The sequence below is a fragment of the Achroia grisella genome, unplaced genomic scaffold (assembly GCF_030625045.1).
Source record: "Achroia grisella isolate CSIRO2021 unplaced genomic scaffold, CSIRO_AGI_Agris_v1 utg905, whole genome shotgun sequence".
Classification (NCBI taxonomy): domain Eukaryota; kingdom Metazoa; phylum Arthropoda; class Insecta; order Lepidoptera; family Pyralidae; genus Achroia; species Achroia grisella.
In genome coordinates this window covers 149,791-165,991 of record NW_026713063.1, presented here as the reverse complement: position 1 = coordinate 165,991, position 16,201 = coordinate 149,791, and the positions used below count along the sequence as shown (strand labels likewise).

Below are 16,201 nucleotides of genomic sequence, written 5' to 3'. Positions count from 1 at the left end.
CACTATTGTAAGTAATGTGGACTCTTGACCCCATTGTTATCAATGTACTATGTCAGCTTGACCTCCACGCGGTTCCCCCTGGAAACCATCATGATAAATTACAGGTGAATTTGTCACGATGGACTAACTGACCTGACGTCATGCTCATATTAACCTCTGGTGCCCCGCCAGCGTAAACCGTTAGCGCCGGCGGGTGTATCATTTCAATATCACATACCAAAAAAAAAGCACACCAGTTTTCTTCCGACGGTCGCGGGAGATATTCTATTCATGAGGATGATTGTTTGTTCCGATCTGGATGTATATTATATATTTACAAAATAAATATCTATGTATTTATATCAGTTGTCGAGTACACATAATACAAGTTCTGCTTAGTTTGGGTCTAGATGGCGCTGTGTGAATTGTCCTGAGACAATATAATATATATATATATATATCTAAAAAAATCATAATCAAGTGACGGATGAAACTAGTAGTTCATAAGGAAAAGGAAGGGTAGTCATATTACACTAAATTGAAAAATTTACAGCTATATCTTTCTCTTTCGTTCCCGTATCAACCGTTATTGGCGTAAGCAAGTTCTATCGAACCATATATAGCGGAAACGTCGGCCGTGAATTGCTCTGTGACCCGCTGCGTATCATATGACGAGTGGTAGTTTTGTAGGGGTACCACACTGCGAAATGTATAAGAAATTAGAAAAACAATGTAGATAGCTTTTTCCGCGTCTCCGACTACTTTTTAAGAAAGAATTTACGTCTACCATCGCAATATAATCCATTTTCATGTTAAATTTCATTACTATCCGTTAAGTCGTTTATTTGTATAGTAAGCCAACATACAAATAGACGGTCTTACATAGTTTTGCAGTATACAATTATATTTTGAATAAGGATAGTACATCCAATTATATATCCAACAGGTATTGAGTATCAGCTCTTTTATTGAGATAAAAGACAGCCTATGTACATTTTCGGGATGCAATCCATCTTTATGTCGACAGTCACAAAAAGCCAATAAACAGATGGACAAGTTTAGCATTTAATATTATTATAAATTTAAAGACGTATATAAATTTAATTTTATTGATAACCCTAAACAGACAAGAAAACCGAAGCCTCACAATATAGCTGTCACATCGGTTATGTTTACACCAATCGGCGACGGTTAAGCTATTTACAGACGGTCAGAGATTAGGCGGGCTCTGTGCTCTGAAACGTCACTGGTAACTAAGGATTAGCTATGTTGTATGAATGAAATATAGGTACAAATACAGATATAATATACACACTAAGTAGGCGTAACTAGATTGCATAGTAACAAAAATAGCCACCAGCATTCCATCACAATTTGAAACAAATGATTCGTAATTGTAAATATTCTAAGAATTACAGAGGAAGAAAATAATTAAAGGAGTACGTAGATTAAATTATTTTTATTAATTACTTTAATCAATACTGATATTGTAAATATGTCTATTTGTCTCTTTTTACCTTTCCATGATGAAAAGAGTGGACATGGATGCCCGCGACGGTCTGTAAAGTTGAAAAATGAATTTTCAGCCAGCCAGACAGACGCATGCATCTTCCGATATAGGATAAAATAATGAATGTTTGGAAAGATCGGAAGTAATCATTTCTCCATAGATACCTTGTACTCGCCTGCGCTAAGGGTAGGTATATATCAGCTAGCGGGGTCCTACAAATGGAGTCAGCTTATCGTAGATAATTCACTGTGAATAGACTATAGCAGTTCCCATAGGTACCAGAGGTTGAATGACGGGATACACTGCTTGTTAACAATGCCTCAATGTTTTGAGGCCGTTATTCACCATTATTAGAATTCCCTCCTTAATGGTATCTGTTTCAACTAAATAACGATAATATGTCGTTTTAAAAAAAATATCTAAAACTGGCCATAAATCAATTTATGCAATATACATGGTTCATGGAACTCTAACTAGAGTAATAGGTTTGTTTATGTTATTATAATTTTCGGGGCCAGATACATTATTAATTTATGTAAAATGGATGAATATATTTACATATATTAATACAGTTATTATGATGTTGAATATAGCCAATCGTCAAAAGTATTTATTACAGTTTCGTTGTTAAGTAAAAGATTTTTATCTCACAAAACCAAACTATAAAATCTTTTCCTAAGTTTCCTAAGTTATCCCATCCTGAAAGAGAAAAATACTTTTGAATTAGGAATGTATCCTTATTGTAATGGATTGAAACCTATCAATTCGTACGTATGGTAATTATGAACGGGTATCTCTAATTGATTTTCATTCATGTGTCATGAACTCTATAGATTTAGATGAGTTATACCTAACTCTAAGATCTACTCATCGTATCATAGTAAACATTTAATAAGGAAACTAGTTTTCCTTTCAAAGATACATTGATAAATTCACCATTATCTCGTTCTAACCTCTAACTCTGTCCCTTGCTAACACATGTGAAACGTCAGAATAATCCAGCCACATTTGTAGACAGTCGCGCGCGCTCTTTGCCGTAATCGTAGACAACGTTCGATTAGTAAAATGCATAATGTAAATGAAATTTTTAAGAGAAAACTAAATTTCTTTTCGTAATTTATTTCAGTGCTCGGGAAAATGAACAAAGACATTAGTGAGAAAGCAGTGTTAAAGCGAAGTATCAGAAAAAATCCTTTTAATCTTTCATCCATAGCTGGGAAAGAGTCTTATGTAGGTTTCAGGAAGTAATATTTATTTTATTTTTGATTAAATAATATTTTCTTAGTAGTTCATTAATTCAATAATTCATTATTTTGCCTAAATCACACAAATTAATAGCTACAATTAATTATTATACGAATAATTTAATTTAATGTTTAAGAAGAGAACATTGTACATTTTATTTTTTTGTACTGACTTCGTGTTAATTCGATAACAAAAATTGGTTCAATGAAAAAATAATTTCAATAATAGTAAAATATTACATGTTATAATCCGGTGTCTGTTTATCCGGTTCTATCAGCGTCAATGTTAAGGGCAAAAGTGGTAGTACACGCCGCCATTAACTTTTGCTGTAATAAATACCTACTTAATTCCAGATAAATTTTTAATTCCAAATATTTTCACCCAGGAACTAACATTAGCATCTGAAATAATATACACAGAGAAGAGATCAAGACCCACTAAGTATGATCCTCTATATCCAGAAGTTGAGGAGGTACTTGGTACCAGCCATGCACCTCGGCCTTGCACCCTCGTATGGAGGGATCTCAGTGTACATATCAAACAAAAAGATGGACGACTGAAGAGACTCGTGAATAATGGTAAGCTATCTCTAGTATAGTTTCTTCTCTGTTGATGGCAGATATTTAAATTAAGAATTCGCATCAATGTACCTATTTATATATTATATTTTTTTTTTTCTCATGGGTTAGCACTATGGTGCATTTGCCAACATCAAAGTATATATTATATTGGCTAGCGATAGATATTATGTCAAGTTTTGAATTTCGAATATGTCGATAAATTAATATAAATACGGTGCATTTTATTGTTATAGTACCATCTATACAAATTACAGGGAAATTTCGGAACTGAATTCCATGCGCAACCATGATGTTCTATAATTCAACATCACTTAAAAAAAGTATATATTACGTTAATCTAGTTAAAACTTGTGTTATGGGTACTACATAACTGATACAAATACATTGATTTTTTTTCACAAATATATAAAACAAACAATCATACTCATGAATACAAATGTTTGTGCCGTGCGAAAAATCGAACCCGCGACCATCGGAAGTAAGGCAATGTGCTAAACCGCTAGACCACCGATGCCGTCATTATATATGTAATGTATATGTAGTAAATACTTATTAAAAAACGTATTATTTTGGGCAACTATATTCACTTATAATCTCAATTCACTGGTAAACTGTCTATACTAATATTATATATTTAAAAAGGTAAAGATTGTGAGTTCGGATGTTCGGATGTTCCATTATGAATTTAATAACCCGATTTTGAAAATTCTTTGTGTTTTATTTGTTTGATGATTTGATTTATGCTTTTCCTAATTGAATGAAAATTATTTATGCTTGAATAAATAAACAATGTTAATGTTGAAAAGTAAAAAAATAGGAAAAAGTGACGTGCCTATACTAAGGTGTGAGGTAAGCTAAAACATTTTTGAAGCAGCCATAGTCAGTCATTCTAAGTAAATTATCTTATATATAAAATTCTCTTGTCACAATATTAGTTACCCTACTCCACCGAAAGGGTTGACCGAGTTTTATGAAATTTTATATGCATATTCACTAGGTCTGAGAATCAGCTACTGTTTATTTTTCATACCCTTATGTGATAAAGGTACACTCGTAACATTTTTTTCTTATTGTTTTAATGTGGCGTTAAAAAATACATACAATCCTTGATACTAATTTTCACCCTTCTATCACCAATGCCTATTTTTAATAGCGTTTTTAATTTATATGCCAAAACAACGTTTGCCGGATCAACTAGTATAATATGCATTGTTTTCTTATTAGTGAGCGGTATCGCCAAGCCTGGCACCTTAGTAGCTTTAATGGGACCAAGGTAAGTGTTTTATTCCACTTATTTCTTTGTTTAATACCTACTTTGTGCAATTTCTTTTATGTTGCATATGAATTAATTAAAAATCTCTATAAAAAATATCCATAAGTACCAGTCGTATTTCATGGAGAAAAAAATAGACAATTTATACAATACAATAGTAAAAAAGTAAATTACCTACTAAATATTTTATTTGCTAATATACCATATCTATAATGATATATTGTACATATCCTCATCTCATATTTCGAGCTTTATGGTTCTGAAGGCTTATCTAGAATGTTGTTTTACATAAATAACTTGCCAGTGCCGGATTAAGCTAATAAGCGAAGTTTTCATGGTTTTATAAAAATAAAAGCACAAAGATAAATCTTTTACTCTATATACAATACGATCATTTATTTCTTATTACTTATCCATTCATTTGGGACGAATAAGACACATTGACACATGACATGCATTTCATCCACATAGTAGGTTTTTCTTTTCCATTCATCTCTGTTCGCCGTCATCATATACCTATGTATATAAAAAATAATTATAGCTTAAGAAATTCTTCTTTGTTTAAAAAAATAAATAAAAAAGTATTTAAAGATTTATAAACTTCCCCCTTATTCTTTATTGATTGTATTACGTTCAGAGAATTGTGAGTGCGTGGGCCCCCTGATTGTGCGGGGTCCGTAGCTTTTGCTACCCTATTTTACTTCAAGCTAATCCGGCACTGCACAAAATGTCGCTTATCGCCTATGTCTAAGTGGTTACGACAGTTACCATTTACGACTAGGTAGTATAATGTTTCGTGGTTTACCATACACCATTGTAGAAAGCATGATTTCCCACGCCAATACCTAATATAATGTCACTTTACATAAGTTATATACATTTGATGGAAGTGTACATAGAAACTCTACTCACGATATATCTAAAAATATTTTGGCAACTTCTAACAAAAATATTCGGAATCTGCCTTCTCTGTTAGGGGTCAAGCGTGAAGATAGATAGATATTACATATTTCTAAAATTTATTTTTAATATTTTGTAATATTTTTTAGTGGTGCTGGTAAAACAACTCTAATGTCTACATTAGCACATAGAAGTCCAGGTAATATATGTATATATCAGCTAAGTTTAGTTAAATTAGTTAAGATTTTATCAACGCTACAATCATACAACTAAAGAAAATAACTCCGCGTTATAGTGAAGAAACTTATAATCTATTATTTCGTCATACAGTGATCTTCTTCAAGATCACACTGTGAGTATAATAAATCTTTAGACTACATATAGTCTAAAGATTAATTATACTCACAGTATACGAAAAGTATCATAATACTTTTCGTATCTCAAGGAAGCTCAAAGTATATGGTTACTATTTTTTTTAATAAACCAAAATTTTGTTGTCATTTTTATATAGTAATGTACTATATAATTAATATTGGTAATTATGCCGACAGTGGACATTGTGGTAGAAGGCGATATTGCAATGAACGGTATGCCAGTGGGCGAGTTCATGCACCAGGAGAGCGGATATCTACACCAAGATGATTTATTCGTCGATAACTTGACAGTCATCGAACATCTAACAATAATGGTAAATATTATTTTACACTTAGAATTTGATAATGTTTATGCGAACGGAGAAGGAAATTCGGTTTATTTCAGCACCATATATTGTCCTTCGTACCGAATAATGATAATCATGCAAATAGGATACTTTCAAATGTCGGACTTGTCTATTGCCACAGTGGTAAATATGATTAAATTGACCGCATTGCATCAGTATCGATATAATTAATAGACGCTTTCTACGAAAAATTGATTTTAAACAGACTAGTTTAAAATCCATTATTTCATGAAGCCATTTTAAATTATAATCTAATTTCTCACTGTTAGTCGCGGTTCTCTCTTTATTGCAACTCTATATACTCAAATTCCTAATTATATGATTTTATTTCGTCTTACACCTATACATTTGAGCTTCATATCGCTAATTGTCTCTTCCCTTATGACATCCTAGTGAAAGAAGTGGTAACATTTTTTTAATTTAAGTAATTAATCCATACTAATATTTGAAACGCAAGCATGTTTCTATCTATATATTTCTTGTTACCTTTTCTCGAATAAAAGGCCGAACGCAGCAAATTTAACGTAAACATATGCTTTATCACAAGGACAAATATAACGTATCGTCCTCACTCCATTATTGTCTAAAAAAGAGCAGACGAGTTCGTGGCTAATCGCTGCAACTATTCCAATGAACATTGCTATGTTTATGAGAAATAAAACTGACGGCGAAGGGGTGACTAGCACATTCATCTCTTCGCAGTTAGTTTTATTTTTTGCAATCTGTCGAAATAGATTTTTTGACTACTAACTTATAAAGTATATAAATTATTATGATGAAATTTATTGTTCCCAATTAGGCCCGGTTGCGTATGGATCGCCGCATTTCTTCGGTAATGAGAAAAAGAAGAGTCAACCAGCTTCTGAGACAATTATCCCTTTACGGTACTAGATTTACAAGAATAGGAGGACTGGATGGACGCAAAACTCTATCAGGTGGTGAGAGGAAGCGATTAGCATTCGCTACCGAGGTACGTACTTACTTCATAGTTCTTAGTATTTCAGTACCAAAATCTTAGTTATATACGAGTAAATCAATCCTAAATCACTTGGACTTGTGGATATTATTGTGGATGTTATTAATTTTAAATTTATATCACGAAGTAATCGTACCCATGATTGGTAGCTCTGTTTAAATATTGATAAATAGCTTTATTCCTGTATTAGTGTTATAATTAAATTAGAAGTATATATCTTGGATGTAAGAAGTTTATATAGGTACTTCTTAATTTTTGTTATTACTTTCGTATTGTTTTAATTTATTAATCCATACTAATATTAATACCATATATTTAGTCGTGTAAAGGTAAATAAACAGACATAGTTTCGCATTTAGTGCGAAAGTACTTCTGTTAATAAGTAGGTATTTTAGCTAAGAGAGTTGATTCCACTTGTGCATCTTTATTGCAGCTTTTGACTGATCCTGGACTACTCTTTTGTGATGAGCCTACCACGGGATTGGATTCGTCATCAGCTCAAAAACTAATGTCCCTACTTAGAGCCAGTGCCGCGCAGGGCAAAACAATCATTTGCACCATACACCAGCCATCATCGGAACTAATGGCTCTGTTTGACAAATTAGTGTTGCTAGCTGAGGGAAGAGTGGCGTTTGCTGGTGACTTTTCTGGAGCTCTACATTTCTTTGAAAGGTATATATTATATATATTTAATAATTATGTCGTATTACCTACAGAGGTAGATCTTGTACAAAGACTTCAGCCAAAGGAGAGCCTACCGTCTCTCTGATAAAATTTTGGTTTATATCGGTGTTTCGTTCTCCGGATATTCAGTCGAAAATATAAATTAAAGGTCAGATTTGAACTTACGATCTCTTGCGCGTAATTCAGGGTAGTATACTCCTAGGCCACGAAGCACTCAATATTTGTTTGCAATTCCAGTAACATTAAAAAATAAGGGAAAAATAATAACGATATATACAGATTATGTGGAATATTCTTATATGAAAATATTCCATTAATAATTATACAATAGCTGTCCGATGCAATTGAGTCTCGAGAGATGGACTAACAAGCAACAACATTGACCCCAATAAAACTTCCTGACGCTCTGAGCCCTAAGGATTGTATAAGTACATTGCGACTGAATATTAACGAACCTATCTTTAATATTCTTTCATTAGAACTTATAAATATAAATATATATTCTCATACCAATAGAATAAAGTATACGAGTATACGAGAACGAAGAAATAGTTATATTAGGATCAGTATTTTCTTTGACATATTACTTGACTTTTATAATCGTAGTCGTAAATTTATTATAAAACTAAATATTAAGTATATTATTTTATTAATTAAAATAAACTTATAATTTTGTTGCAAAAAATAACTGACTCACTTAAGATAAAATTAGTATGAATCTGGTAAAATTACTAGTCCTGCAGAATCTGCGAAAAGTTTAAGGGGTTTAGGTAATGCTCTAAAAATACTATCAATTATGAGGATTTTTTGATACTTTAAAATGATGATGCTTTAAAATTACAATAAAAATAATATAGGCTGCATCACAACGGCGCTTGTCCATAATAATGTACTAAAAATGAAAAATTAAGATGAAGTCAGGTCAGGAAGTCAATTAAGAGAAATTCACAAACAAATAATAACGATAGTTTAAAAAAGCGCTGTGTAGAATTTGACTTGATGGGGTAAACATACAGGGATTCAGCACTAGGTCGACTAGTTTTTATTGCCATCAATACTTCCCTTGCGGGGGGAAGTGTTTAGTAATAGGGACTAAAACCCCTTACTATGTATTCAGCACCACGCGCTTCCCTCTGGAAACCAACTGATTTCATTATAACGCACTAACTGACCTGACCTCATTCTCATCTTATTATTCTCCACTTGTGCCCCACCAGCGTATGCCGTTAGCGCAGGTAGATGTACCATCTATAACTTCCCTTGCATTTGGGTCATGTTTGTTCAGTCGTACCTTAACCCTTAAGATCTTTTGGGCTCAATAATTAGTGATTAATTATATTTATTCACAGTCTTGGTTACCACTGCCCGATAACGTACAATCCTACTGACTACTTCATAAAGGTGCTAGCCTTGACTCCCGGTTCTGAGGCGGCATCTCGTCAAGCCATCAAGAGTATTTGCGATCAATTTGCAGTTAGCGATGCAGCTAAAGAATTGGATATGGAAATACATCTTGAATTTCATCTTATGGACCAAGATAATGAGGTAACTTGTACTCTTAGTGGTATAAAAAAGATTAGATTTGTAGTACAAACATATTTTCTTATTATGAATATGATTGTTTTTGTTCAACTAATAAATGCATGAATAGTTAAAATACTTTAGGATTTATTTCCGATATATAATATATATGTAGTTTTGATTTCAGTAATAAGTCTTAACTTGTAATCGTCTAAAACGAATTCTTCATATAATTCTGAAAAACATCACAAACAGATAAATTTTTCAAATAACCAATATTATTGCGTTTGTATCGTCATGTATCGAATTTGTACCTTTATAATGTAAATTATATAAATTCCAGGACCCGATTTCAAGTTCATGGGATACATTCAAGCCACCTTTCTTTTTCATCAAAATCATGTGGTTAGTGTACCGATACTCGCTGATTATCATCAGAGATCCACGCGTCCAGTCGATACGTATATTGCAAAAATTGGTAAGATATGTTTATTTAAAAAAACATTATATAACATGTGAATTCGTACATTTAAATTAATAAGAAAATGAATTTTATTATATGTAAGTTATATACATTATTTTTAAAAATTCACAGTTGAACTTTTGACAGTTCTTTACAAATCCAAATTCTTACCTGATCCTATGTTATTTTCTAAATAAGATACTAGAATATATAGAGAATATACTAGAAAATATTACCGGAATTGATATTTTGGAAAAACTGATAATATTCCGCAATGTTTAGTGTGTAAACTCCTCGTTATATTTTCAGGCTATAGCCTTAACAGCTGGATTATGCTTCATCGGCACAGCTCACCTTACTCAATCCGGTATCCAGGATGTCCAAGGAGCACTATTTATCATAATAGCCGAGAATACGTTCAGTCCAATGTACTCAGTACTGCACATGTTTCCAGAAGAGTTTCCATTGTTCAACAGGGAACTGAAGGCGGGACTGTACTCTACGCCTATGTACTATATAGCAAGAATGATTGCTTTGGTATGTTTCAAATTTCAATAGCCTATAATTATTAGCAACGGTGTTTTTATAAATATTTCCTGAAGAATAAGTCCATCTTTGCATATAAATATACTGGTCCAATTTAGTCATTCTTTCACCTTTAGAAAGCTGCTACACTACCTTTGAGTAACATAAGATATATTTATTATTATTAGAAAAAAATAGAGATCTCTATTAAATCTTAATACCCCAAGATGTACAAAAAAATTGCCATGAAATGTCTCTCAAATACCTTTCTCGCATGCGCTGCCGAAATGTCCACTCGTGCGAAGTTCTATTATACCAATTTACTCATACACATGACTTTAAATAAATCAGTAACCCTGTACCGTTCCTCTGGGAATAACGCTCTGGCGTTATATTCTCCCAAAACTATGTAGAGTTTGTGCCATAGATACTAAACAAATAATAGATATACTTTAAAACATTTTTTAAACTTGTAACAATACATAAAAAAGCACTGAATACACAGATATACTCTAAATATAAATACTTGCATAATGCCAGAATCGAACCCACAACGATTTCGAATATCAAAATACCGCTGTACCACCAAGTTCGTCTAATTAATATATTTGTTTTATTCCAGTTTCCTGGACTAGTGGTAGAGCCGACTTTGTTCACGTTGGTGGTCTACTTTATAGCTGGCTTACGGAATACCTTGTATGCATTCAGCTTCACCGTCTTCCTGGCCATATTAGTGCTCAACGTTGCTATTGCTTGTGGTAAGATTATTTTTTATAACTAGTAACTCTCCCTGTATTCGACCGATTACTGATAGCTTTTTTTTATTATATTTAATTTTCTTCTGTTGTGCTTAATTTCTCATAGTATATGTATATTATAAGATTTTTATACTTCATCCTCGATTTGTTACTAATAACTTTGTTGGGTTTATGTAAATTAATATACTATATATAGTAAATAGAGAGTATATAGTAAATAGAGCAATGAGCATTATATATAATGCTCATTGCTCATGTTATTTTGCTATGGTGCACAGTGCACCTATCTGTGCAAGTGTAAGTATGGTGCAAGTAGATGAAAGGGATTGTTAGTAATGTGGACTAACGATTCCATTGCCAGCATGCTAGTAATGTGCCATTTTAGTTTGACTTCTACGCAGTATCACCTAGAAACCATCGTGATAAATTCCTAGTGACTTTGTCACGATGAGTTAACTGATCTGACCTCATGCTCATCCTATTACCCGCCACTGGTGCCCCGCCAGCGTAAACCGTTAGCGTAGGCAGGTGCACCATTGCATTATCATACATAAAGACTATGGTGGAAGTACATTTAAGATCAATAACAATATTCTTATTGTATATGCTTATGTACATACATGTATAATTGAATGACGAGCGTGCATGGCAATAGTTTTCATTTTCGGGATTTTCATTTAATGTTAGACATAGACATTAAATGAAAATCCCGATAAAAAAATACATTGTAAATAAACTGGATTTAAAAAAGTAATTCAATTGAGTTTCTTGCCAGTTCTTCTCAATTGGATCTATATACCGAACTGGACGGTAGGGAAAAAAAATTATAATGTAAAAACTTGACGTTCATAAGCGGCTAAAATGTCCTACATGAATAAAAGATTTTTGAATTTGAATTTGAATTTGAATTCAATAATGATATTAGAATAGATTGATTTACTTTTAACCTAATTTATATATTTATTCTAAAACGAATATCTACATTAATATTATGAAATGAAAGACTTGATTTCGTTTTTTGTTTGTAATGTAGGTATGTACAACCAAGTAGGTAATCTCGAAAATTATACAACTAATTTTGAAAACTCTTTTTACATAAGTACCTATTAATATGTCGTAGATTTATGGATGTCACAATTTATTGTTTTTTTTGTTTCAGGTTCATTTTTCTCGTGCGCCTTTGGTTCGATGCCAGTAGCAATCGCATATCTTGTTCCCTTCGACTATGCTCTCATGATGACATCTGGACTCTTTGTTAGACTGAGGTAATTTTTTTCTCCAGGAGAATTCACACAGCGTCCATCTACCCCCAAACTAAGCAATGCTTGTGTTATAGAAGCACACATATTATTATATATATATATATACATTGATAACACATTATATAGAATGAAAACACCCAGACCAATAATAGCAATTTTAGTCATGAATACAATTGTTTGCATCGTGCAAGGAATCCAACCCACGACCATTATGGAAATAAAGCGCTATGCTAAGCCAAAAACTTAACAATAATTATTCATTGATGGAAGATCATTGGATTTCAGGTTACACGAATTGGGTATAGTAAAGTTGGCTGTATAATTTACATATATCTTTATATCTAATAATATTTCTGACTGACTGTACTATGGGGGAAGGAAACACCGATAACAAATCAAGAATTAATTCCAGAGGCGGCGGTAGATTCAAATATACCGGCGACGACAATGGTGCTACTATGGTGTAACTACCATAATAATGATAGTAGCCGTTACGTTATGTAATTATAAGTTTCATACTCCTTTGTGGTTTGCAGTTCAATACCTAAATACGTGTCCTGGATTCGCCACTTATCATGGTTGATGTACTCCAACGAAGCTATGAGCATAATACAATGGGATGGTGTTAGAAATATTAGTGAGTATTTCATTATCATACTTGGAAATCATGTACGGGAAACTACTAAAAATTAGAAGCTTTAACACTCGACTTTTTTAATTAGATTTATTTACCAAGGTGTTCCTTTACAAAGTGGTTGCGTTGGTAACTCTATCTCATCTATTTTAGGCACTAAGCACCTTTCTTTGTAAGATGTGTCCCTTTTAAAGGATGAGATAAGGAAGTAAAATTTCAGAGTAAAGGGGGTATGAGATCGTTGTCTTCCGGAATGGTAACGTGCGGCGTCATATAAATACATAATTTTCCTGCTGTTCATGTACATAAGCATGGGCTACGACTTACCGGGTTACTACTTACGAGCTTGTCTGCCATTCCAAATAGACAAAAGATATAAAGGTAATTACGTAATACGCTTATCAAAAAACGTGGAAACATGTATAAAAAAATTAATTATGTATTTTCTTAAATGCCATTCGACAGGTTACTAGACTGTTAGGAAGCGCCATCTTATTTCCCGCTTTTGACTCTCGCGATGTTTATCTGAATAACAAAATTATTCAACACTTCTTTACAATGTTATCTCATGATTCGAAACATCTGTTTTAAACAAAGAGCCACATGGCGCTTGGGTATTCCCAAAGAAATAAAAAAAGGTCTGACAGGTAACGATTCAAAGAAGTGGGCGTTTGGTTATTTCAATTACTTGTTGAGTTTCACAGAATTTGAGAATAGTTTTGTTCCATTAATAACATTGCATTCAAGTCGTAGTATCCAGCAATAGATTAGAAGTGAATCCCTTTTCAAATTGGTAGGCACAAACACACTATTTAACATCATTCAATTTTTTAAACTAATTTACAGTCATACATTTAGATTGTGTTTATATGTACTATCTGGGTTTTATACTAATTTCCTCCCGACTGAAGTTATTTATTTATAGATACATCTGTTGCCAGTAGATTTCTTTTAAAATTTCATTGGACAAAAAATGGGGGAACGGAGATGACAATTCAAACCTGCTGAAGGACTTATCGGGTGGCTGAAGGCCAATTCTTATCTGACGGATAACACTTCAGTTGATTTTTGTTACCATGTAACGGATTGATTGGATATTTATGGAGCCACTTAATTTTACATGAAATTTTCAATAATCATTATTGTATTGTATGTACCTACTCTTTTTCTTATATTTTCACTGTCTACCTAAAGGTTGCCTGTAAGAGATTGCTTAGCGATAAGGCCGCCTTTTGTACTCGTCATTGTTATACATATTTTTATAGTAATTAATATTTTCTGTAACTGGTGCAAAAAAGTGTAAAAATAAAAAAAAAATTAAAAATAATTTTAGTGATAACTATTAAATAAATATTATCGTATAAACCCAACGACGATCCAGATGAGAAACCTCTGGAGGTAGATGATTAGGTGAGCCGACCCAAATTAAGATGAGACAAGGACGGAAGAGTAGTATATAATATATCCTACGATCGATCTAACACATGTTTTTAATTCTACTTAAAAAATAATGTAATTTTTCCAGCGTGTGCTGGTAATACGGACGGTGCACCCTGCCTCAGTACCGGGGACGATGTTCTGGACCGTTACGATTTCTCCTCGGAACATCTGTGGCACGATGTCATCGCGCTCGTCGTGCTATACCTGGTCTTCCATCTATTGGCTGTGGTGGCACTACGCCATAGAACTCGGAAAAAATAATAAATACTATACACATGCTAATGTTTATATGGTGTCTATAAAGTATTATGCTTGTAAATATAATAATTCAATAAACATATCTATTGCAGTATTTCCAGTTGTAAACTTTTATTTAATTACAACATAGTTAACGCCTACGTGGTTGTCTGTATGTTAATAGCAAAGATAAGAGTCATGTTTACTAAATGATGATTTTGTAAATGTCTTTTGCAAATTACTCAGTTACTATACTACACTATTTATTTAATAAAAATTATGAAGTTTATTGGTATTGGTAATGTGCTACAATATTTATTAGAGACGCGAGTACTCAATGCGGAGTCGTAAAGCGGACTGTTATGTTTATTACACTTAATTTAAATTATGTTTAGGTTTAATAATGGAAGGGTCTCAAGTGTTGACCGAAATATTACAAGTGTAGACACAATCTATGTTTAAGTATTTAATAACAAAAATATTTTATATAAATTAATGTGAAAACAATGATAAAAAGTTTTTACTGCCACCTTTCACAATTAGCTACAAATAACTTGCTAGTATTACAGCGCCCCTCCTTGCACAATCTTAGTAATTCAAGCAACATACGTAAGATGGCGCTAGTATCAACCATGTTTTTTACCTGTTTAACCGCGGCATTCAGCCGGCGCAAGCGTAGTTCGTTCAAATCAAATTCATCCGCCATATTCGTCGTGTCAGACGGAGTGCAGTGCACGGCTGTGACATGTATAATCGTAAACTGCATAAAACTTATGATAACGGCTTGTCAATGGTGCTAGTTTTATCCAGAAAACATGGCAAATGTGGGATCTAACGAAGCGATCGTCATAGCGGATCATTTGTTGAATAAACGTGCAATGAACTGTGTATTCGTGTGTTTATGTTATCAGCATTAGACACTAATCGTTATTCGTGTATTGTTTTTATAAATTCCCATGCTATCGGTGGAGTGTTGGTGATTACTATGCAACATAACATAACCATGACCTTCGCATATCGTGACCGTGCTTCTGGTGCTTTTTGAGGTTAAAATGCAGCTTGGATTATGAGCGACTGCGCCGAGCCATCAGGTTAGTAAGACATCCAGTTACTTTATCGGCACTGATAGTATACAATGTTTAATTGTCTGTTCTATATAGCGTCTTTGTAATTTACTTTTAAGTATCTAAACATATCGTAATTATAACAAATTGTTCTGTTTTTATGTAAATACCTATACTTATTTGAAACAAACATTACTTTATATTATGATCAAAATTTAAATAATGTTTCAAATCGTACTAGTATGAGATACTTACTTTATAACTAAAAACAATGGTAAATTACTATAACAGTATACCTGGAAATGGCGGTAAAATGTAACTGACATCTGTGAAAAGGATGTTTGTGTTATTGTTTATAAATAGAACGTTTATAGAAATTTGAATAATTGAATATGCTGTAGTGTTCGTTATTAACATCTGGATAAATA

At 32.8% G+C, this 16,201-nt stretch overlaps 1 protein-coding gene across 1 annotated transcript; it reads left to right on the top strand.

Moving 5' to 3' along the window:
* Positions 1 to 2,518: 2,518 nt before the first annotated feature.
* Positions 2,519 to 14,760, top strand: LOC131853718 (protein scarlet-like). Its single transcript, XM_059204727.1, has 14 exons — positions 2,519 to 2,719; positions 3,120 to 3,312; positions 4,540 to 4,588; positions 5,638 to 5,687; positions 6,040 to 6,176; positions 7,009 to 7,179; positions 7,619 to 7,857; positions 9,219 to 9,414; positions 9,734 to 9,868; positions 10,163 to 10,390; positions 11,001 to 11,136; positions 12,296 to 12,401; positions 12,935 to 13,035; positions 14,558 to 14,760. Exons 1-14 carry the CDS (start codon positions 2,627 to 2,629, stop codon positions 14,731 to 14,733), a joined length of 2,010 nt encoding a protein of 669 aa, XP_059060710.1. The 5' UTR covers positions 2,519 to 2,626; the 3' UTR covers positions 14,734 to 14,760.
* The last annotated feature ends 1,441 nt before the right edge of the window (positions 14,761 to 16,201 follow it).